Here is a 23,428-nt window from a genome sequence, read left to right on the forward strand (position 1 = left end):
GTGGATCTGCCTTGGTAAGTGATGGAAGGTCTCAGTTCCACTACTTCAGGTAGCTATGTCGGAAATTTCCTTGAACAACAGAGAATGATGTGGCACTCCTTTTTGGAATTGGTGAATATATGAGTCCCCATTGTACAGAAATCGAAGCCTTGCTCCAGTCTCTGGCACCAGAACAAAGTCTATGTCCCTCTTGGATAGAAAGTGTGTGTTTAAAATCCTGCTTTGTAGAAACAGGATGTCTCACAGCATTGCTTCTGGGCGATGAGAAAGACATGACTCATCACTATCAATGGGAATGTCTCCATCTGTAGATGAACTAAAGCTTTCTTGTGCTTCAGTGGAAGATTTGATGACTTCTTGAGTATATGGTGAATGACTGAATGTTGTTCTGGTATAAATAGAACAAACACTGAAGTCCCATGAGTAGATGAAAAATGTCTTAATGAGAGGGAGTAGTTGCTATGCCTTTTTCTGTAGAAGTGGATGCTTCTATGCTCTCTTTTGGAGTAACATTTTGTTTCTTGTCCCTTTTGGCAGATGAAGCCTGTCTAAATCCTCTTTGTGACAAAGATAGATGCTTACAGCCCCCATGTTCTCTATGGGAAGCATGAACATCTGCTTTGTTAGAACCTGTTCCAATAGAGTTTTGATAGATCTTGAATGTTTATGGCTGCCTTGGGAGGAAGCAATACTTCTCCCACTATCCTCATGAGATCATGAGGATCTGCAGACTCCCTTAAAGATGTAAGTTTCTATGCATTCTTGAGGAGTAGGTTTTGGTTTCTGGTCATATTTGGAGCATGAATGCTTGGACTCTGTTTTGGACAAGGAGCATATGAGGCAGCCCTCATGTTCTGAATGGGAAACATGAACAACTGCTTTGTTAGAGGGAACCTGTTCCTAATTGATTTTGGTAGATTTGGAATATCTAGGAATTCCATGGGAAGAAGGAGAAAATCTGAGGCCCTACTCATAAGATTGAAATGATCTCCAAACTCCCTTTGCAGAAGTAGTAGTGAGGCTCTCTTTGGGCTCAGTTTTAAGCCTTAGAGTAACATTTTTAGAAACCTAATCTCTGCCTGCCTTTTGGGAGAATGCTGAAATTTCCAGCCTTCATCTTCTGTTGGGATAGATTTGAGGCATGATTCTTTAGAAGCAAGTTTTGATTTTGTGTTCTTTGATTTCAAATGTTTGGAGCCACCTTGTTAAGAGGGAGGACATCTTTGATACTTTTTAGGAGGGGAACTAGATCTGAAGTTCAATTCTGATGATACATGGTGTGAGACACTCCTTGGAGTAGTAGTGGTAGAAAGTGAGTCCTTTCTGATATATATGGAAGATGTGAGCCTATTTCTGGCAGAGTGAATGATTTTAAGGCATCAAGTTCTAAAAGTAAATATCTGATGATTCATTTAAGAAATGGAGCATGCTCCACTTTTTTTTTTGGTAGAATTGGAAAATCTATGGCTTTTATTGGGATAAGAGTAATATCTCAGGCAGTCTCCATGAGAAGGAATAGGAATGAATCTTTCATGTGCACAAGTGGACATTCCCAAAGATACCATTGAAAAGATAGTTTCCACTCTTTCTTGGGTAGGTGGTATAGGCTCAACAAGCCCTTGGGGTTGAGTGGGATTTCCAAAGGTATCATAAAGAGGTTTTGAGGGCTCCAGATACTTGTGGTCTTATACTGACTGGCCTAGAGTAAATTTTTCAGAATGCCAATGTCTCAGAGCCCCTAAACAGTATGGTAAAGTATCTAGAGCACCTGACCAGGTTCTGAAGTCTTACAAACCTCTTTTGCTGTTGGAAAAGTTTCTGAGTTCTCTGGTGTAAGGGAAAGTTGCAGAGTCTGCACTGAAGGCGCTTGATATTCTAAGGAATCTTGGGAAATTGTTGAAGTTTCTGTAAGCCCAATGCAAGAATATGGTATATCTAGAAAACTTTGGGTAAATGGTGGGGTTTCTCTTGTCCCCCTAATCAGAGTGAGCAAGTACAAACATTCCTGGATCAGATGATGACTGTCTTAAAGGCTTATGGTTTAAAGAATGGCCTAAAACCTCTTAGGTGACTAAGAATTATCTGGAGATTCTTGAGCAGATGATGAACATCCAAATGATTCCTATGCTGATACAGAAATTGCGAGAGCCTCTTGTGAATGCAATGGATTTCCTGTATAGCTTTGCTGATTGGGTGAATCTCCTTGTACACCTGAAGATATTTCCTAACTACCTTTTGATGAGGAGGAGAATGAACAATTCCCAGATGCAGGATGAGTGGGTCTTAGAAAACCTTGGTCAGAAAGAGAAGGTCCCAGAGATTCTTCCAAAAACACTGATGGTCTAAATTTTTTCTTTTTCAGATACAGATGGTCCTATAGTCTTTGGAGAGAGAAAGAAATTTTATGAGTTTCTAGGATAGATGGAAAGGTTTATGAAATTCCTGGGTAAGAGTCTGATATATTACTAGCTTCATGGTAGATGACAAAGGCTCTGATGTCTCTGGCATAAGGGGAGCCTCTTTTAGACTCTGTACAGAAGGAGCCATATGTGCTAGAGCATTTTGTGCATGTGCTGAAGTTTCTATATTCCCCTGAGTAGAAGATGGCTCTTCTGGAGTGCTATGGGTAGATGGTGGTGTTTCTCATGGCCATTTGAATATTCAGATAGTCCATGATTTCCTAGACAGGATAATGATAATGATAATAACTGTTCTGAATGCCTTTGTTCCAAACAAGTGCCTGAAGCATATTTAGGTGACAAGGAAGTATCGGGAGACCCAGAAGCATTTACTATATGTATCTGCTGATATAGACCATCTCAGAGCCTCTTGTGAGTTGAATAAATTTTGCTTAGGTTTGATGAGATAGTGAATCTCCTTGTACACCAAATGATATGTTCTGATAACCTTGTTCTGAGGGAGAGAGTTACCCTGAACCAGATGCGGGTGGAGTGGAACCCATAGATGCTTGTTCAGGAGGAGACCGGTGTCCATACTTGAACATGGCAAATAATTTTACCTATCTCTTGGCTTCCATCTTTTTTGGTGTACTGCACTCTTTTGCCCTCCAAGGAATCCCTGCCTAATTCCAAAGTCACCTCTACTGGAGGACATTCAGGCGTGATGTGGAGGTTGCCTTCAATGGAATCATCATGATGGTGGTAAAGGTACAGGACCGGATCATTCTCGTTGACAATGTAGAAACAGGTCGTTATGGTCTGTACCACATCTGGGACCATGCCACTCCACTCTTCCTTAGAGCCTGGCATGATGTGGAGGTTGCCTTCCAGGTAGTCATCAAGGAGGTGGTAAATGTACAAGACCGGATCTTTCTTGTAGGTAATATAGAACCAGGTCTTCATGATTGGCACCTCTTCTAGGACCATCCCGTTCCGGGCATTCTTAGAGCCATTTGTGCTCATGAATGTATGTTTCACTGCTCTGCCAACTATGGTGTTTGAGAGATGAGTGTCTGTCACCTGAGGAAATGGCACATTATTAGGCAGGATCTTCAGGTTTAAAATCCTTTCATCACTATGAAGCTCCAAGCCATAGACACAATCAATCCCATCATATTTCAACAAATAGAGAGAGGGATATGTTGGCAGTTGATCTAGAATGATGGCTTTCCAATGGGTGACTGGTTCATTGGCTTCCTTCCAGCCATGAGAATTTCTGCGGCCAACAATATTCTCCAGGGCCTCAAAAGGCTTACTAAGTTTTTGCTTCTGGAGCGATGGCCCATTCTTCTTCTGGAGAGGTGGCATGCAACTCATACTAAGAGGCATCATCATCATGGCGGGAGACTTACTGAGATAGGCCACAGCACTCCTGTTTCACTGTCTCTTGGCTCTGTTTCTGTGCTTGGGCTTCATAGCTGCCAATCTCTGCATAGGAAGAACTCTTCAGTTTAAATCAGACACAAAGTGGTTTCCTCCACCATAAGTGCCTGCAAGGATAAGAAGGTGAGGATGTGAGGTCAAGGCTCTTTTTAGGAATAACTTTGGAGCAGGTGAAAAAGGCATGGCTGAATAGATTTGGATACCTAAATGTAATTTGTTCTTAAGAAATTAATAGGAAAATTATCAAACTCTTGTCTACAGCTCAGTATATGTGTATCAGAGACATATTCCTGCTGCAAAATGCAATTGACCTCTACTGAGAAACGTACTTCGTGACTTACTACATCAATGAGAGAGGAAGCTATGCCTATACCTAAAGTGAGAAAGAAATATCTGAACAGATGGCAAAGAATTCAAAGAACAGCCACTCCTCTCCTTACCACTCAAGCTATTGGTTAGTTGGCTGATCTATAACCACCTGCCCAAGGTCATGGCACTCCAGTCCACTGGCTCTCTCTATTGTGTCTCCTGATCCAGATCCAGGTTGATTACATAAAGATATTCTGTGTCTTCATTAGAGAAGTGAGTACTGTGAGTCAAACTGCCAAAAGAAAGACACATTAATCTGTGCAACAGCACCTATTAGAAATAATTGTCTTTTAAAACACATATGGACAAAGAGGATCTTCGCCATTTAAGTGGACTGAGGAATTGGACATTTTTAGCAAAGATAGAGTGGGGAGAATACGTGACATTAACCGTCCCCCAGCTATCAAATATAGGAGCTGTTAACGACATAAATTTTGGACCCAGAGCAGATTTGAAAGAAACCTTTCTTTGACTACAGAGGTCCTAGTTGCTTCCTAAACATATTTACCAAAAGAAAATATCTTGGCTCTCTAGATTCCAACTTCTGGAAATGTTCAGCTGCCTAATTCGGTTGAACAGTTGTGGAGCCCAAGAGCTGAACTGACCTCCTCAGCAACCATGAAGATAGTAAGCCCACCTTCACAGTAGACTAGTGCTTCATGTGGAACAGAGTTGCCACCCCCAACCAAAGCTTTGTGACATCATCAAGGCTCTACTTATGTCATAAAACTCCTCCTAGCCAGGTTTCTTCCCTACTAACCCCCAGAAATATCCAGCATACACTTCCTAAAATGCTGCTCATACAGCCCCATGAAGACCCAAAATAAAAATCCCAATCTTCTTCCCAGTTACTTGAGTCATATTTTCCAAGTAACTCAACCCCTTTATGTGTTTTTTTTTTCTGTAAAATAATTTTTGGTCTGAGTCAACAACTCACATGAATGTTTTTTTTTCCTAGCTCCAATGTCCTCTTTGGTTATTTTCTATTGATTTTTTCCATTACTTCATAATAATAAATATCAAACTTTCCACTTCTCTTCCTCCTCCCACATTCTTCTTGCTCCACAAATAAACCTCTCCACTCAAACACCAGTCCAAATAGAGGGCAGGGTACTTTGAGCTGTGGGAAGTCCCAGCCCACCCTTCATCCATCCAGATTCAGCAAGGTATGCATCCACAAAATATATGATCACGAAAAACCACTGTATGATATGCAGACAAGTGCCAGTGCCATTATCTTTGGCTTCTCCGTCTGCCCCAATTGTCAGCCACATTCAGAGCTTCCAGTTTGATCCCATGTTCTTTCATTCCCAGGTCACTGGATTAGTTGAAATCCCCTTAGTTCAGGCACAGTGTCTCATAGTGTGGACCAAGCCCTTATATTCCTGACATCCTAGCACTTTTTCTCCATCCATCTGCTCTTCCACTGGAGCTTGGAAGCTCCATCTAGTTTTCTGATTTTGACCCTGACTTGATCTCCATCATTTGCCAAACAAAAGTTCCCTGGCAGTCTTCAAGATAGTCAGTCACCAGTCTGACTATGGGACAAGGCACACATAGTTCCTAGGGACATTTTACGGTGCAGTGAACTTCTCTTCCCTGCTTAAGTACCTAGAGTGGGTCACCCTATGGCCTTCTGAGAACCACTCAAGAGATATCGACTTGACATCCCCAGAATGGCCCCCTAAATTGAGATATCATCAGAGGATGTGCACTAACTTGTGTGTGCTTGTGTGTGTGCATTAAAATCACAATAACAAATGGATTGTAATATTGAAGTTTCTTCTCATCTTGAGAAGAATATTTGCTACAGAAACACGGTCACAGTAATAGTGAGAGTGTAAACTGTCTCAGCAAGGAGAAATAACTGGAGGAATCCCCCAGGAGTTAGGCTCAGTGTCCCAGGAATTACGCCCAAGGAAAGTCAATGAACTCAGTGATGGAAGATAAAACCCAGCCTAAATAAAACCCTAAATCATTTAGGTGGAACATGAGATACTCTTACAACAGTTACAAGAGGTTTAAAATGCCTGGACTGGAACATAAGGGGAACACAATGACGTGGAGCTGAGAGTGCATGGCAAAACTGATTGGATCTGGCAAAAATTATGTAAGCATACCAAGGAAACCACCAGTGGGATAAAACCCTAAGAAATCTGTATGACAACATATCATGTTGAACATTCTGAGATTTATAGACGAAGGAAAGATCTTAATTATGTCACTGTCACACAGGTGATGATGAACCAGTTCCATCGTAGAGTGATTCCCTGCTGTGTTTAAGATAACCTGTCAATTCTGTCTAGTCAGTTACAAGGAAATTTGCATTAATTGCACAGATTAACTATCAGCATCATTTACTGCACAATCAAAGGCAAGGCAAAGAAATCATAGACATGTAGTTGAATGCTGATGATGTTATTGGGAGTTTTGATGTGTTTTTTTCTTAAAGGGAAATCATCGGTGACTCTCATGCATGAAGCAGATCCTTTCTCTGTGATGTTTCCTGAATAGCCACTGAGATACCAGCCCATTGATTTGTGCTCTCTCTCTCTGTTAAAAAGCAACTTCTACCTTCAGCTTGATCTCTTGCTTGAGCTTCCCTTCCGGGTACTAGGCTCCTTTTCTGATCCTGCAGAGGGCTTTTGTTAGGGATTGTGATCTCTAAGTTTTTCCCCTTTCAAGAACTAATCATTCTATTAATCACAATTCTAAACTGCTGTGGGAGTTTGTTTGTGACTTATGCCTTCACATGTGATACAAGCGACCTGTGTGTATAGGGTCTTCTCTCTGTTCATGTGGGGAAGGCATGGCAGCAGGAGTAGATGGCTGCTCATTTTCTGTAAGGAAATCAGTAAACAGTGGGGACCAAGTACAAGGATGTCCAGAAATATTAAGTCTTGTCCTTTCAAGGCCCCAAAGCCTCCAGCTAGGTTCAGGGTCACAACAATCTCCAAAACCTACCGAGCATGAAGTATTCAGAACCAGAAGCCTGTGTGTGCCATATCACATAAATTCATCGTGAGTACTGTTATTTTTTAATGCTACATTATTTTGTCCCATCAGAACGATCTATATTACCAATTTACCAAATTTGCTGCATCTTTGGTGTCCTAGAATTGCTTTAAATTGTTGCTGGGACAGTCTTACAAACCTTCCTGTGCTGTTATGAGACCTTAAGGGGACAGCACTTATTTCAGAAATCAAAGGCAGTTGGGTTCAATCCTATGGTTAGCTCTTAGCTAGATACTGGAAGGATGGATTTGACTAAGAAAGGGAGACAGCATACATGGAGGCAGGTAACCTTTCCTTTGCAAAATGACCCATTTTGAGGCCTTACTTCAGGCTCCTCTCTTCTCCTAATCTTGGTTTCTTTATTAGTTGAGGAGAAGAATTAAAACTCCATTTACAGTATCTGTGAACCTGAATGAGTTAAGTATGTGTGACCAACTTGATGTCTGCCTGTCTGTCAACAGGGCCAGAGTTCAGGGGCATCTGATGCATAGCACAGGATGTCAGCCATCAATCTCTGGTCCACCTAACTCTACAGCATTAGAGTTGTCAAGGTTGCTCATCTGATCTTCCTCATATGATCTCCATCCACAGTGATGTCAGGAAAATCCTCCCCTGAGGAAGCAAGTTCTTTACAAATGAAAGATTATACAACAGAACACACATGGGAGATTTATATGGGCAAGCTGTTGAAAGGATAAAGTGACAGGAGAAGTTTATTGATTAATTAAAAAAAGAATCTGCTTCCACTAATAGTTTAGAACATAGGTAGGTGGAGTAAACAAAATAGAATGCCGGGAGGAAGAGGTAGTGAGCTCAGAGAAGCCATGCTCCCCTCTCCCCGGCAGATGCCATAGCTCTGCTCTCTGAGGCCGCTGTCGATGCAGCCAGCCACCATGTCAGACATGCTGAATTTTTCCTGGTAAGTGCACCTCGTTATACTACACTGATTATTAGAAATGGGTTAAAATGCTGAATCTAATGGGCCAGCAGTGTTTAAAAGAATACAGTTTTTGAGTATTTATTTCAGGCATAACCTTCATGCGGCCGTGGTGCTGGAGACACAGCCTCGCTGCTCAAATAACTACAGAATGGTGCACGTCCTTGTGGACAACTGAATCCACTGAAAGCCTGAGAAAGATTGGGAAAGAGTAAAGCATGTTTTCTTGGTAGCAGCGATTTCTCGATCTGCTCTGCTTGCTAGAAGAAAGCAAGGGCTCTCATCTAAAAGAGGCTTGCTGACTCAGCTTCAGCTGCAAAACCCAGCAGCCCTTAAGAGGTCTTGCCACAAAACATTTAAATGGTGTTGATGAAAGCCAACTGAATGCTTGTATGTTTTCATCAGTAGCTGATCTACATGCTGGACCCTAATTCCCAGTTTGACAACTCTAACATTTTAACCAAGTTTGTGAAGATGAAGGAACCAAAAAGCGCTCCGTTACAGGATGGCAGATTCCTTACAGGATGGGAGTCAGACATCCGTACCATACTGGTATTTGGGGGTTTGATGGGTTTGTGGGGTCTTTGCCACACTCCACTCAGCATCATTTGGGAACTTGGCAAATAATTTTACCTATCTCTTGGCTTCCATCTTTTTTGTTGTACTGCACTCTTTTGCCCTCCCAGGAATCCCTGCTTAATTCCAAAGTCACCTCTACTGGAGGACATTCAGGCGTGATGTGGAGGTTGCCTTCAATGGAATCATCATGATGGTGGTAAAGGTACAGGACCGGATCATTCTGGTTGACGATGTAGAAACAGGTCGTTATGGTCTGCACCTCATCTGGGACCACGCCACTCCACTCCTCCTTATAGCCTGGCATGATGTGGAGGTTACCTTCAAGGTAGTCATCCAGGACGTGGTGAATGTACAAGACCGGATCTTTCTTGTAGGTAATATAGAACCAGGTCTTCATGATTAGCACCTCTTCTAGGACCATCCCGTTCCAGTCATTCTTAGAGCCATTTGTTCCCATGATTGTGTGTTTCACTGCTCTGCCAACTATGGTGTTTGAGAGGTGAGTGTCTATTCACCTGAGGAAATGGCACATTATTAGGCAGTATCTTTTTTTTGATATAATGAGAATAAAAAAAAAAACAAATTTACACCTCCTTCCAACCTCCCATTTTCCTCCCCCTCCTCCTACGCTTGTCCCCATTCTCCCACTCTTCCTCCCCTCCTCCCACCCTTCTCCCCCTTTTCCCACTCCTCTTCCCCTCCCTCTCCAGTCCAAAGAGCAGTCAGGGGTCTCTGCCCTGTGGTAAGTCCTAGGTCCTCCCCCCTCCGTCCATATCTAGAAAGGTGAACATCCAAACTGGCTAGGCTCCCTCCAAGCCAGCACATTAAATAGGATCAAAACCCTGTGCCATTGTCCTTGGCGTCTCATCAGCCCTCGTTGTTCGCCATATTCAGAGAGTCCAGTTTTATCCCAAGCTTTTCCGGTAGGAGTCCAACTGGCTTTTGTGATCTCCCAGTAGATCATCTCCACTGTCTCAGTGGGTAGGTGCACCCCTCCTGGTCCCAACTTCTTTGCTCATGTTCTCCTTCCTTCTGCTCCTCATTGGGACCTTGGGAGCTCAGTTCAGTGCTCCAGTGTGGGTCTCTTTCTCCATCTCCATCCATCACCAGATGAAGGTTCTATGGTGATATGCAAGATATTCATTATTATTGCTCTAGGATAGGGTCATTTCAGGTTCCCTATCCTCAGCTGCCCAAGGAACTAACTGGGGACCTCACCTTGGGCACCTGGGAGCCCCGCTAGTGTCAAGTCTCTTGCCCAACCTAAAGTGGCTCCCTTAACTAAGAATTGTGCTTCCGTGCTCAACTATCCAACCTTCCTTTATCCCAATCCTCCTGTTTCCACAAGTCCCCCCTTCCTTCCCTTCTACCTTTTCTCTCCCAATCTCCCCTTACCCCCATCCCAACCCACCCCCAAAATCCCAATTTTCTCCATGGCAATTTTGTCTACTTCCCTTACCCAAGAGGATAACTATATGTTTTTCCTTGGGTTCACCTTCTTACTTAGCTTCTTTAGGTTCACCTATTGTAGACTCCGTGACCCCTATTTATGGCTAGAAACCAATTATGAGTGAGTACATCCCATGTTCATCTTTTTGGGTCTGGGATACCTCACTCAGGATAGTGTTTGCTATTTCCATCCATTTGCATGCAAAATTGGAGAAGTCATTGTATTTACCACAGCCTAGTACACTAGTGTGTATATATTCCATACTTTCTTCATCCATTCTTCCATTGAAGGGCATCTAGGTTGTTTCCAGGTTCTGGCTATTACAAATAATATTTCTATGAACATAGTTAACAATTGCTTTTGTCATATGATAGAGCATCTCTTGGTTAAAATCCCAAGAGTGGTATTGCTGGGTCCAGGAGTACATTGATTCCGAATTTCCTGAGAAACCGATACACTGACTTCCACAGTGGTTGCACAAGATTGCATTCCCACCAGCAATGAATGAGGGTACCCCTTCCTCCACAGCCTCTCCAGCAAAGGCTATGCTTGGTGTTTTTGACTTCAGACATTCTGACAGGTGTAAGATGATATCTCAAAGTTGTTTTGATTTGCATTTCCCTGATCGCTAAAGAAGTTGAGCATGACCTTAAGTGTCTTTTGGCCATTTGAACTCCTTCTATTGAGAATTCTTTGTTCAGTTCAGTGCCCCATTTTTTAATTTGGTTAATTAGCATTTTAAAGTCTAGATTCTTGAGTTTTCTATATATTTTGGAGATGAGACCTTTGTCTGTTGCGGGGTTGGTGAAGATCTTCTCCCAGTCAGTAGGTAGCCTTTTTGTCTTAGTGACAGTGTCCTTTGCTTTACAGAAGCTTCTCAGTTTAAATAGGTCCCATTTATTCAATGTTGCCCTTAATGTCTGTGCTACTGGGGTTATACCTAAGAGGCGATCACCTGTGCCCATCTGTTGTAGGGTATTTCCCAATTTCTCTTCTATCAGGTTCAGTGATTTTTTAGGCTGATATTGAGGTCTTTAATCCATTTGGACTTGAGTTTTGTGCACGGTGATAGATATGGGTCTATATTCATTCTTCTACAGGTTGACATCCAGTTGTGCCAGCACCATTTGTTGAAGATGCTGTCTTTCTTCCATTGTATACTTTTAGCTCCTTTATCGAAAAAGAGGTGTTCATTGGTTTGTTGGATAAAATCCGGGTCCTCTATATGATTCCTTTTGTCGACTTCTCTGTTTCTATGCCAGTACCACCCTGTTTTCATCACTGTAGCTCTGTAATAGAGTTTGAAGTCAGGGATGGTAATGCCTGAAGGCGTAAGTCACAAACAATGCCAATTTGGGATTATGATTAATAGGGTGATATTTATTTAAAGGGGAAAAACTTACAGATCACTTTCAGCCCTCTGCGTAACCAGGAAGGAAGTCAAGTCACCGGCGGAGCAGGAAGTGAAGAGAGAGAGGAGAGGGAAGTGGCCGCTTTTTTAAAGGGAGAGAGACCACGCCCCAAGGGGCTGGTATCTCAGCGGCAATAGGCTGGAGGAGTGGGAGGACCTCCCGCAACACCTCCCCCTTCTGTTTAAATAAGAGAGTTCTAAACCTACTATGAAATTATATACAATAAGTACAAATATGCTATTCTAACTAGCTTAGGTCTTGTATAATAAATAACTTGGCCAAGTCATGAGAGAAAAGTAACTACATCTATATAGTCTTCAACCCCATCGAAGATCTGAGAAGGGAAATAATGTTACCTGGTTAATTAGGAAGTTCAGTAAAACAACTTCCAAAACATGCAACAAATCACAGAGACAACTAGCTACCTAGGCAATCACCCAAAGTCACATTAGCAGCGTTGAAGCAACCAACTTTGGCTAAGGCCTAACATAACTGACACACCATTTTCAAAGGCAAGCAACTTTCAAAACTATCTTACCCTGTCTTGGCAGGATAAGACAGCCCTGTTTTATCCATTGATGCATGCTCTGTATCTTTGTCAGTGGTTGAGGTATGGGCATTTCTTTGCCCCAAGGCCAGTTCTGCCAAAAAGAAATGCTCCAGGTGGAGTGTCTTTGGTGCTCAACATTCTCTCGGGAATAGAGTGGTGTTGCCAGGAGCAATTGTGTCTCACTACCACAAAACTCTGAGTTAGATTAAAGGCCATTTTCTACAGCTCTTTGAAGAAGTTGAAGATTATCTATCTATACTGAGTATAATCTCTATATATCTAAAGAACCTGATTAGTCTAATTATAAATGACAAACTTAGATGACTATTAGTCTATATAATTCTCAATATCTATCTAACTTAAAGATTAAGACAATAAACAACTGTGAAACAAATGAGGACAATGACCTCCAAATATAAACAATGTACAAATATACATTGCAGTAGGTAAATATATATCAATACACAAACATTATATAAGTATCTTAATCAGAGGTAGAAATGTACACAGCAATATGGTAAATACATACAATACAATATATGTCAATACATAAAAATGTTTTAAACAAGGTAGAAACATGCATGCATCCAATAGTCATTATAATTTAACTTTGTATCAATATACAAGAATCTATACCAATATATTTGTCTAAAAACAGTAACTCACAATTACAAATCTATTATCCCATCATCCCTCTTTTTTTTTTTTTTTTTTCAAAATGATCCCTGAGCTTATAAAATTCCTCCCCCAACCCTCAATCGTATACTAATTATAATCAACCCCTAAATGATGTCCCTAAACCCAAGGGCAAACTTTACTGGGAGAGGGGACGTCGTCCTCTAAAATTACTTCCAGCTGTCATAGGGGCGACGTTCTTTCTGGGGGATCCTGTGAAAGTAAAATGATGGTTAAATTTCAAGATCAATGTCTTTTAAAATTGCAAATAGTCTCTGAGTATTTTGTGGAGGTCTGGCCAGAATGTTGTACAAGATGTGCACCATTTCAGCTAACCAAGTTGGAACTGTCTTGTGCAGCTGGTACCCAAAGCAGGTCTTGTTGTAGCGCTATCAGTATCTGACGTCATATCAACCAGGTGGAGTTGTTGTTATGGGGCCCCATCTTCTTCCTGGAAACTTCAAATGTCACTTCAGGAAAAACTCATTGTTCATTATGAGAAACTTAAGCATTAATCATATAGACATATATATATTCAATGAAAGACATGATAGATATAGTCAATGAAAAGTATGATAGATATGAAGAAAAGCAAAGATGTTTTCTAAACTCATATTTCTTTCTGTCCCACATCATGGCTCTTGACATGAGACAGAAACTCCAGAAACTCTGGGTTTTTCTCTTACTAACAGGCTTGGAATTGGAGAGGGACTGAGCCAGAGTCCAACTTCAAAACCAGCTTTATAAATTTAGAAATATGGTTTAATATTACTTACACAACCCATTCAGTTTTCTTGATATTTCCTATCGGGCAGGTATTTTTCCATCTGTCAGTATCCAAACATCCAGGGTCCCTTGAATTTCTCAAAGATGAGTGTTTTCCTGTGGAGATAAGAACAGAACCCTGCCCCCATTCTATATGTTTTTCTTACCACCTGTATGAACATCATCATTGTGGATGAGTTGTCATTTCTCCTTTCCAAGAGGTTTCTCTTCTTCAAATCGAAACTTTATTAATTTTGATGGTATCCACAATTTTTTCTTCTCCTGTGGAAACAAGAGCAAAACCCCTTCCCCAACGTAGCACATCTCCTGGCTTCCACTGAGAGGTCAGCACATCTTTGAAATAAATCGGTTGATTTAGTTCAGCAGACTTTTCCATTATCCAATGTCTCTCTGCTGCTGTCGTTCCTTTCTCATTAGCGTTAAGAAAATTCAAGGTTAATAAAGCATTATGTAATCTATTTCTGGGGGTATTTTCGGTCCCTTTCTGTTTGTTCAACATATCCTTTATAGTACGATTTGATCTTTCTATAACTGCCTGACCTGTAGGATTATTTGGTATACCTGTAATGTGTTTTATATTATAATAATCAAAAAAGCGTTTCATTTTCTTAGATACATATGCTGGACCATTGTCTGTCTTTATTTGTGCAGGTATACCCATGATGGCCATAACTTCCAATAAATGTGTGATTACTGAATCAGCCTTTTCTGAGCTCAGGGCAGTAGCCCATTGAAAACCTGAATACGTGTCTATGGTGTGGTGTACATATTTTAATTTACCAAATTCCATAAAGTGGAACACATCCATCTGCCAGATTTCATTTCTCTTAGTGCCCTTTGGGTTACTCCCTGCAGGCAACGGTGTTTGATTATAGAAAGAACAAGTAGGACATCTCTTTATAATGTCCTTAGCTTGTTGCCAAGTAATGGAAAATTCTTTCTTTAGGCCTTTACTATTGACATGATGCTTCTTATGAAATTCTGAGGCCTGCAACACACTTCCAATCAATAATTGATCAATCTCAGCATTGCCTTGGGCTAGAGGACCAGGCAGACCTGTATGGGAACGGATGTGTGTTATGTACATCGGACAAAGCCTGTTCCTGATTATGTCTTGTACCTGGATAAACAATGAAGTCAACTCTGTGTCATCTGGTATAAATTCAGCGGTTTCAATATGCAAGATAACTCTTTCTGCATATTGTGAATCTGTAACTATATTAAGAGGTTCTTTAAAATCCCTTAGCACCATAAGAATGGCATATAATTCTGCCTTCTGGACAGAATTATAAGGGCTTTGTTCCACCTTACTCAATTCATCTGACTTGTAACCTGCTTTCCCTGATTTATTTGCATCAGTATAGAACGTACGGGCTCCAGTTATTGGAGCATCACGTACAATTCTAGGAAGAATCCAAGAAGTTCTTTTTATGAGGTTAAGTCTACCACTTTTGGGATAGTTGCTATTAATTTCTCCCAAAAAATTAGCACAAGCTCTTTGCCACGGTTCATTGTCTTCCCATAACTTTTTTATTTCTTCAGTAGTAAAAGGCACTATAATTTCTGCTGGGTCTATACCTGCTAGTTGACGAAGTCTCAGCTTACCTTTTATAATTAATTCAGAGACTTTTTCCACATAAGTTTTTAATTTTTTACTTGGTTTATTAGGTATAAATATCCACTCTAAAATAATATCTTCCCTCTGCATTAGAATCCCTGTAGGAGAAATTCTGGAAGGCAATATGACTAGGATGCAGCTAAGATTTGGGTTCACCCTATCCACATGTGCCTCCTGTAATTTTTCCTCAATCATTGTCAGTTCCTTTTCTGCTTCAGCTGTCAGTTCTCTTGGACTATTCAAATCTTTATCACCATCTAAGGTTTTGTTTAAATGAACTATTAGATCAGGTGTTATCCCAACAGCTGGTCGTAGACTGGAAATGTCTCCTAACAATCTTTGGAAGTCATTAAGAGTCTTTAAGCGGTCTCTCCTAATTTGTGCCTTTTGCGTTTTAATTTTCTCTAACCCTATTCTGTAACCTAGGTAATTAATAGAGTTTCCTCTTTGAATCTTTTCAGGGGCAATTTGTAATCCCCACCTAGGCAAGACTTTCTTTACTTCTTCAAACATCCTTTCTAAAGTATCTTTATTTGAATCAGATAACAAGATGTCATCCATGTAATGATAAATAATGGACTTGGGGAATTGTTTACGAATTATTTCCAATGGCTTACTTACAAAATATTGGCACAGTGTAGGACTATTGAGCATACCCTGTGGGAGGACAGTCCATTGATATCTCCTATTGGGCTGAGAATTATTATAAGTAGGCACTGTGAAGGCAAATTTTTCTCTATCCTTTTCTTGTAACGGTATAGTGAAAAAACAATCTTTCAAATCAATAACTATAAGAGGCCATCCTTTTGGTAACAGAGAAGGCAAAGGAATTCCAGATTGTAGTGAGCCCATAGGTTGAATTACTTTGTTGACAGCTCTTAGATCTGTCACCATTCTCCATTTACCAGATTTCTTTTTTACAACAAACACAGGAGAATTCCAAGGGCTGGTTGATTCTTCAATGTGGTGAGCATCTAGTTGCTCCTGCACCAGCTGTTCCAATGCCTGTAGTTTATCTTCAGCTAGAGGCCACTGTTTGATCCATATTGGCTTCTCAGTTAGCCATTTTAAAGGTAGGGCTGTTGGTACCTCTAAAGGTTTGGTATTTGCTGTATGTTCTTGTACAGCCTGAATGGCTAGTGACCTTTTTCCATAATACCTCATCATATACTTCCCAGAATTATGAGTTCCTGGAACTACAGGAATGTTAATCTGGGTATTCCATTGCTGTAGCAGGTCACGGCCCCATAAATTTATGGCAATATTGGCTATATATGGCCTTAGTCTTCCTATTTGCCCTTCGGGCCCTATGCATTCAACCCATCTTGTGCTTTGTTTTACACGAGATAGGGTTCCAATTCCCAGGAACTGAACATCTACCTCTTGAAGAGGCCAATTCGGATGCCAAGATTCTGGGGTAATGATACTTACATCCGCACCTGTGTCTAATAAGCCTTCAATAAAAGTGCCATTTATACAGACTCTTAGCTTTGGTCTTTGATCATTAATAGAAGTCTGCCAAAATATACGTTTACTCTGTCCAACTGGGTTTTTTGACTCATCCTCCACATGGATTTCATCATTTAGACCAGTATTACTTTTTACAGCAGAAATTGGAGCTTTTAATTTTCTTGGTGAGGCACATTCTCCACTGTGACTGGGAATGACTGGGCCACTGTTGGCTTGGGGGCCTGCGAGAGGCCCCTCAAGGAGTTTCCCGACGGTATCGGGTTGCCTTGTTTGTCTGTTGTTGACCTGCATTCATTGGACCAATGTCGGCCTTTACCGCATCTCCTACATATACCTGAAGGCCTAGGTCTCCTATCTTTGTCATTCCCAGAGGAGATAATATTCCTAGAAATTCTGTGCCTGCAATCCCTTTTCAGATGTCCTAATTTACCACAATTAAAACACCTGGCAGTTTGATGTCTCCTCATTGCTGTGGAAATCGCTTCTCCTACCCAAGATTCATCGTTATAGCTAAACGTCTCAACATTCATCGTATGCTGAATCCATTCATCCATAGGTGCTGATCTAGACTTTAAAGGCCCAATTATCTTTTTGCATTCTATGTTTGCATTCTCAAAAGCTAGAGATTCAAGAAGTATTCGTCTAGCTTCTGGGTCTGTTACCCCTATGTCCAGAGCCTTAATTAATCTTTGCAAAAAGTCAATAAAGGGTTCTCTCTGTCCCTGCCTAATTCTGGTATATGATTCAACCCTTTTTGCTGGATCTTGTATCCTATTCCAAGCATTTAAAGCTGCTTGGTGACATAAACACAGTACTTCATCATCATAAAGAGCTTGGACCTGTGGATCAGCATATTCTCCTGCACCAAGAATTTGATCTTGGGAAACCTCAATACCTTTTGCTCTTCCTTGCTGTTCCATATGTTTGGATTCTTCTCTGAAATAAATTCCAAACATCAAGGAAGGTCCATTATCTAAAACTGCAGACACTAACTGATGGAAATCATGGGGGGTAGCTCTAGCATTAGAAGCCCAAGTCCTTATCATTTCCTTTACGTATGCAGAGTGCAAGCCAAAATTAACAATAGCTTGCTTAATTTCTTTTAGATCATTCATTGCTATTGGCGTCCATCTAGCTTCTCTGACTCCCTTTGAGCCTTTAGAAGTTGACGCTTTGTCAGAATTAAGTATAGGGTATGCTGCTAAAACCTTTGGTAAGCCAGTTCTAATAGCTGGTGTTGGCATTGTATTCTGTCCTTGTGCCTTATTACTCTGTTCACCAGCTCCAATCATTTCTTCAATCATTTCAAGTCTTTTTATTATTGTCTCTTTTGAATCCTTAATCTCCTGACCTGCATGAGTTTCTAGTAAAGATTGTATGGTTCTTAGGAGTGCCATGATCTTCCTAAATGATAGAATATGCAAAAAAATACTGAAACCTAGTAACCAGTAAATTAAGTTATCCCCATAGTCATATAAACCTTGCATGATATAACCCATTGTATTGGTAACCAGAACAGTAAAATTCGCGTTGGAAACAAGAACTGCCATATTACCTATTATCCAGCAGGTGGCGCTGTTGCCAAGTCTCGACGAAAACACGGTCCTGTTTCAGAGTCCGCCTAGTATTTGTTAAAAACTGGAAAATGTAAGTTGCTCAACAAAGTAAATGTAATTAAATCAATTCCAGAGATGGAACCAGAAACCAGAATCCAGGGGTAGGGAAGAGCAACCTGGAAGCCGCTTATGCCTCCACGTGACAGAGTCACCCTGAGGGGTTGCAGCTTTCAGCAACCACGTGCTCTGGTTCGCGCCACTTAAGAGCTGTGCTTGCAAGGGAGATCTGAAAACGACTCAGAAAAGAGCAAATCACGCGGGCAGAGACTTCGCGGGCCTGTGGAGTTTAAATCCACAGGCAGCGGCTGAGGAAGCAACTGCTCCCGCCAAGCTGAACAAGCGCCCGCCAAGCCGAACTTCCGGCCGCCAAGCCGAACTTCCGGCCGCCAAGCCGAACTTCCGGCCGCCAAGCCGAACTCGCGGCTGCGAGCCGGGAGAGGTTCTAAAACCAAACGTTGGGCGCCAAATGAAGGCGTAAGTCACAAACAATGCCAATTTGGGATTATGATTAATAGGGTGATATTTATTTAAAGGGGAAAAACTTACAGATCACTTTCAGCCCTCTGCGTAACCAGGAAGGAAGTCAAGTCACCGGCGGAGCAGGAAGTGAAGAGAGAGAGGAGAGGGAAGTGGCCGCTTTTTTAAAGGGAGAGAGACCACGCCCCAAGGGGCTGGTATCTCAGCGGCAATAGGCTGGAGGAGTGGGAGGACCTCCCGCAACAAATGCCTCCAGAAGATCCTTTATTGTAGGATTGTTTTGGCTATCCTGGGTTTTTTTTTTTTTTTCATATAAAGTTGATTATTGTCCTCTCCAGATCTGTGGAGAATTTTGATGGGATCTTGATGGGAATTGCATTGAATCTATAAATTGCCTTTGGTAGAATTGCCATTTTTACTATGCTGATCCTCCCAATCCAAGAGCAAGGGATGTCCATCCATTTTTTGGTATTCTCTTCAATTTCTTTCTTCAATGACTTAAAGTTCTTGTCAAATAGATCTTTCACTTCCTTGGTTAGATTTACCCCAAGATATTTTAGGCTGTTTGTGGCTATCATGAATGGAGAAGCTTCTCTGATTTCCCTCTCTGCTTCCATATCCTTTGTGTATAAGAGGGTGACTGATTTTTTGGAGTTGATCTTGTATCCTGCCACATTACTGATAAACAAAGCTGTTTATCAGCTGTAAAAGTTCTTTGGTGGAGTTTTGGGGGTCGCTTATGTACACTATCATATCATCTGCAAATAACAAAAGTTTAACTTCTTCCTTTCCATTTCGAATCCCCTTGATCCCATTATGTTGTCTTATTGCTATTTCTAGAATTAAAGCACTATATTGAAGAGGTATGGAGAGAGTGGACAGCCTTGTCATGTTCCTGAGTTAAGCGGAATGGCTTTGAGTTTCTCTCCGTTTAATTTGATGTTAGCTGTCAGCTTGCTGTATATAGCTTTTATTATATTTAGGTATGATTCTTGTATCCCTAATCTCTCCAAGACTTTTAACATAAATGGATGTTGAATTTTGTCAAATGCTTTTTCAGCATCTAAGGAAATGATCATATGGTTTTTTTTCTTTCAGTTTATTTATATGCTGGATTACATTGATAGATTTTCATATGTTGAACCAGCCCTGCATTTCAGGAATGAAGCCTTCTAGATCATAATGGATAATTTTTCTAATGTGTTCTTGGATTCGGTTTGCCAGTAGTTTGTTGAGGATTTTTGCGTCGATATTCATGAGTTAGATTGGCCTGTAATTCTCTTTCCTGTTTGAGTCTTTGTGTGGTTTTGGTATCAGAGTAACTGTAGCTTCATATAAGGAATTTGGTAATGACTCTTCTGTTTCTATATTGTGGAATACATTGAGGAGTATAGGTATTCGGTCTTCTTGGAAGTTCTGGTAGAATTCCGCATTGAAACCATCTGGCCCTGGGCTTTTTTTGGTAGGGAGGTTTTTGATAACAGCTTCTAATTCTTCGCTAATGACAGGTCTGGTTAGATTGGTTACTTGTTCCTGGTTTAATTTGATAAATGGTATTCATCTAAAAACGTGTCCAATTCTTTTACATTTTCCAGGTTTGTGGCATACAAGCTTTTGTAGTAAGATCTAATGACTCTCCAAATTTCCTCTGTGTTTGTGGTTATGCCCGTTTTTCATTTCTGATCTTATTAATTTGCAAATTTTCTCTCTGCCCTTTTACTAGTTTGGATAGGGGTTTGTCAATCTTGTTGATTTTCTCCAGGAACCAGCTTTTTGATTCATTGATTCTTTGGATTGTTTTCTGTGCTTCTATTTTGTTGATTTAGCCCTCAGTTTGATTATTTCCAGTCTTCTACTCCTCCTAGGTGAGTCTGCTTCTTTTTTTTTTTCTAGAGCTTTCAGGTGGGCTGTTAAGTCTCCAATATGTGTTTTCTCTGTTTTCTTTAAGTGGGCACTTAGTGCTATGAACTTTCCTCTTAGGACTGATTTCATAGTGTCCCATAAGTTCGAGAATGTTGTTTCTTTATTTTCATTGTATTCAAGGAAGACTTTAATTTCTTTCTTTATTTCTTCCTTCATCCAGGTATGGTTCAGTAGTTGACTGTTCAGTTTCCATGAGTTTGTAGATTTTCTTGGGGTGGGAATATTGTTGAATTCTAACTTTAATCCATGGTGATCTGATAAGACACAGGTGGTTAGTAATATTTTTTTTGTAACTGTGTGAGTTAGCTTTGTTACCCAGTATGTGGTCAATTTTCGAGAAGGTTCCATGAGCTGCAGAGAAGAAGGTCTATTCTTTCCTCTTAGGGTAGAATTCTTAATTTTCAAAGGGGAAATTAAAAGACCTGTCATCAGCCCAAGGGTTGTTTAAAACTGCTCTGTCTATTTCAGTGCCTCTAGAAAATTTTCTGTCTGCCTCAAGGACACAATGGCTTTTCAGTTCTATACTCCAACATACTGGGAGTTTTCTCTATTTTCCCAAAATAATTCAGAACTGTACACACCTTCTAGATGCATCTAGAATCTTCACCAAATGTCCAAACTTTTCTAAAACTTTCCCGACCTTCCCAAGGGACTCTGGGACCTACGCCACCTCACCAGGTACTCTGGAACATTCCCCACTTGATCAGTGGTGGTAGAAAATTTCTGTATCCACAAAAGTGACTCTAGGATAAACAACACATTAGAAGGCATATGAAGGATGTTCATTATCTCTCCAAAGTAATTTTGATTGTCTATATCAGGACAAGAGTCTCTAGGACATTGATCATTTGTCCAAGGGTCTGCAGAATCATCCAGATCTTCCCACAAAGTGCAAGACACTTCTTATAATCAAGGGTTTGTAACAAAGTTCCCATCTGTCCCACAAGAAACACAAATTTCCTGCCCAGGGAATATTGTAATATATTGCACCTTCTCAAGTTATTCTAGAAACATCTTCTTCTCTCCAGAAATTAGAAGGTTCTTTAGATATGCACGGTATTCAGCAACTTCAACCTATTTCACAGAGTAGTTGGGAAATTCCCAATGGATTCCAAAGTCATCAGAAATTTTAACATCTCGCCTAATGATTTTTAAATATTCAGAGTCTTCATCTGTGAGTCTAGAAACTTTGACACCTCTCCCAGTAAATCTGGGACATTCAATATCTGCCCAAAGTGCTCTGTTCCTTTCTGTTTCTGACTAATAAATTCAGGAATCATCATCTCTCCAAAAATCTGTTCAATTTTCTCCATCTTCTAAATGTTCACTGAGACCTACCCCATCTGTACTAGGGACCTCCCAATATTTATTATCAGCTCAATTGTATTCAAAATTGTCTAGAGCTGCCAAAGGGATTCTCAGATTATCACCACTTCAGTAAGGGTGTTTGGGAGATTCATGATCCATGCAAGGGCTCTTGGAACTTCCATATCAGCACAATCGTTTGTAGGACATTCAAATTCTGAAAAAGAACCTCTAGAAATGTTCATATCTTCTCAACATGACCTGGAACTTTCTTTAGCCCAAGAGGCTGTTGTACATCCATCATCTATTCCACAAGATTGTGGACTTTCTCAATCTTCACAAGATCCTGTAGGAAGATCACTTTCTACACAAGGTGCTCTCCAAAAGTCTGTAGTAACAGCACCATTATTAGCTCAAAGTGTTCCAGAAATCCAGGCTTCTTTGGAGTGGCCTCTGGGTTCTTCCCAATATTGCTTAAGAGACAACATATCCTTTGCCATGTTATATAGAGATTTGTAGTATTTTGAAATCTCTCTCAAGGTCTATAGACATTCTGACATCTATTTTAGAGACAATGAGATTTTCCACAATTGCCAAGGGTGTACATGCCTCTATAACTGAACAAGAGACATTGAGATAACTGACAATTACCTATAGAACTCTGGGATTTTCTCCATCTAACCAACACTTTGTGAATACTGCCTCATCTCAAATGGGGCCTTAAAGAATTTCATTAATGGACAACGATTTAAAACAAATATGTTCATGCAAACAGGTGACTTTATGAAACCACTGAAGCAAAACTGTCCAGTAAATGCATTGTCTGCACAAGTTGCTTTTAGTAATGTCCATGTCAGCAAAAGAATCTCTTTGACACTCACCATATTTTCATGGTTCTTCAGATACTTCCCTGTCACTTGAAGAGACATCAGGCCCTTGTTTGGAACAATGGCATCAAGGACAGTCATTATCATTATCTGATCTAGGAAATCTTGGACTATCAGAACATTCAATAGGCCATGAGAAACATCACCGTCTACGCATAGCACTTTTGAAAAGCCTTCTTCTACGCAGAGATTTATAGATCCTTCAGCACCTGCCCAAAATGCTGTAGCACATATGTTTCTTTCAGTACAGAGTCTAAAACGGGCCCCCGTTGTGCCAGACACATCAGAAAATTGGCATCTTCCAAGAAACTTGTAATATATCAGACTCTTACCTAGGAATTTTAAAAACTTTTCCCTCTACCCTAGAAAGTTTCAAAATTTCATCTCTGGCTAAAGTACTATAGGACCATCTGCATCTGAAAAAGAAATTATTGGACCATCAGTATCTCTGGATGAATCTGGGACCTCCTCCACCGGACAAAGATTTTCTAAGACCCACTCTACCTGCATCTGGGAC

At 40.7% G+C, this 23,428-nt stretch overlaps 1 protein-coding gene across 1 annotated transcript; it reads right to left on the reverse strand.

Moving 5' to 3' along the window:
• Window positions 1-2,972: 2,972 nt before the first annotated feature.
• LOC142842048 (spindlin-2-like) lies at window positions 2,973-22,992 on the reverse strand. Its single transcript, XM_075959028.1, has 3 exons — window positions 22,906-22,992; window positions 3,257-3,752; window positions 2,973-3,118 (listed from the first exon to the last, which is right to left on the reverse strand). Exons 1-3 carry the CDS (start codon window positions 22,990-22,992, stop codon window positions 2,973-2,975), a joined length of 729 nt encoding a protein of 242 aa, XP_075815143.1.
• Window positions 22,993-23,428: the final 436 nt, after the last annotated feature.

The sequence above is a fragment of the Microtus pennsylvanicus genome, chromosome Y (genome assembly GCF_037038515.1).
Source record: "Microtus pennsylvanicus isolate mMicPen1 chromosome Y, mMicPen1.hap1, whole genome shotgun sequence".
Taxonomy (NCBI): Eukaryota; Metazoa; Chordata; class Mammalia; order Rodentia; family Cricetidae; genus Microtus; species Microtus pennsylvanicus.

Bases quoted from the DNA above. Each gene is read 5' to 3' on its own strand.
- LOC142842048 (XM_075959028.1), bottom strand. From the start codon at position 22,992: ATGACTGTCCTTGATGCCATTGTTCCAAACAAGGGCCTGATGTCTCTT. The intron at 3,753-22,905 runs GTGAGTGTCAAA...CCACCTCTCCAG, and splicing joins TGAAGAACCATGAAAATATG to AAGAAGAATGGGCCATCGCT. The intron at 3,119-3,256 runs AGGAAGAGTGGA...TCCACATCACGC, and splicing joins CCACATCATGCCAGGCTCTA to CTGAATGTCCTCCAGTAGAG.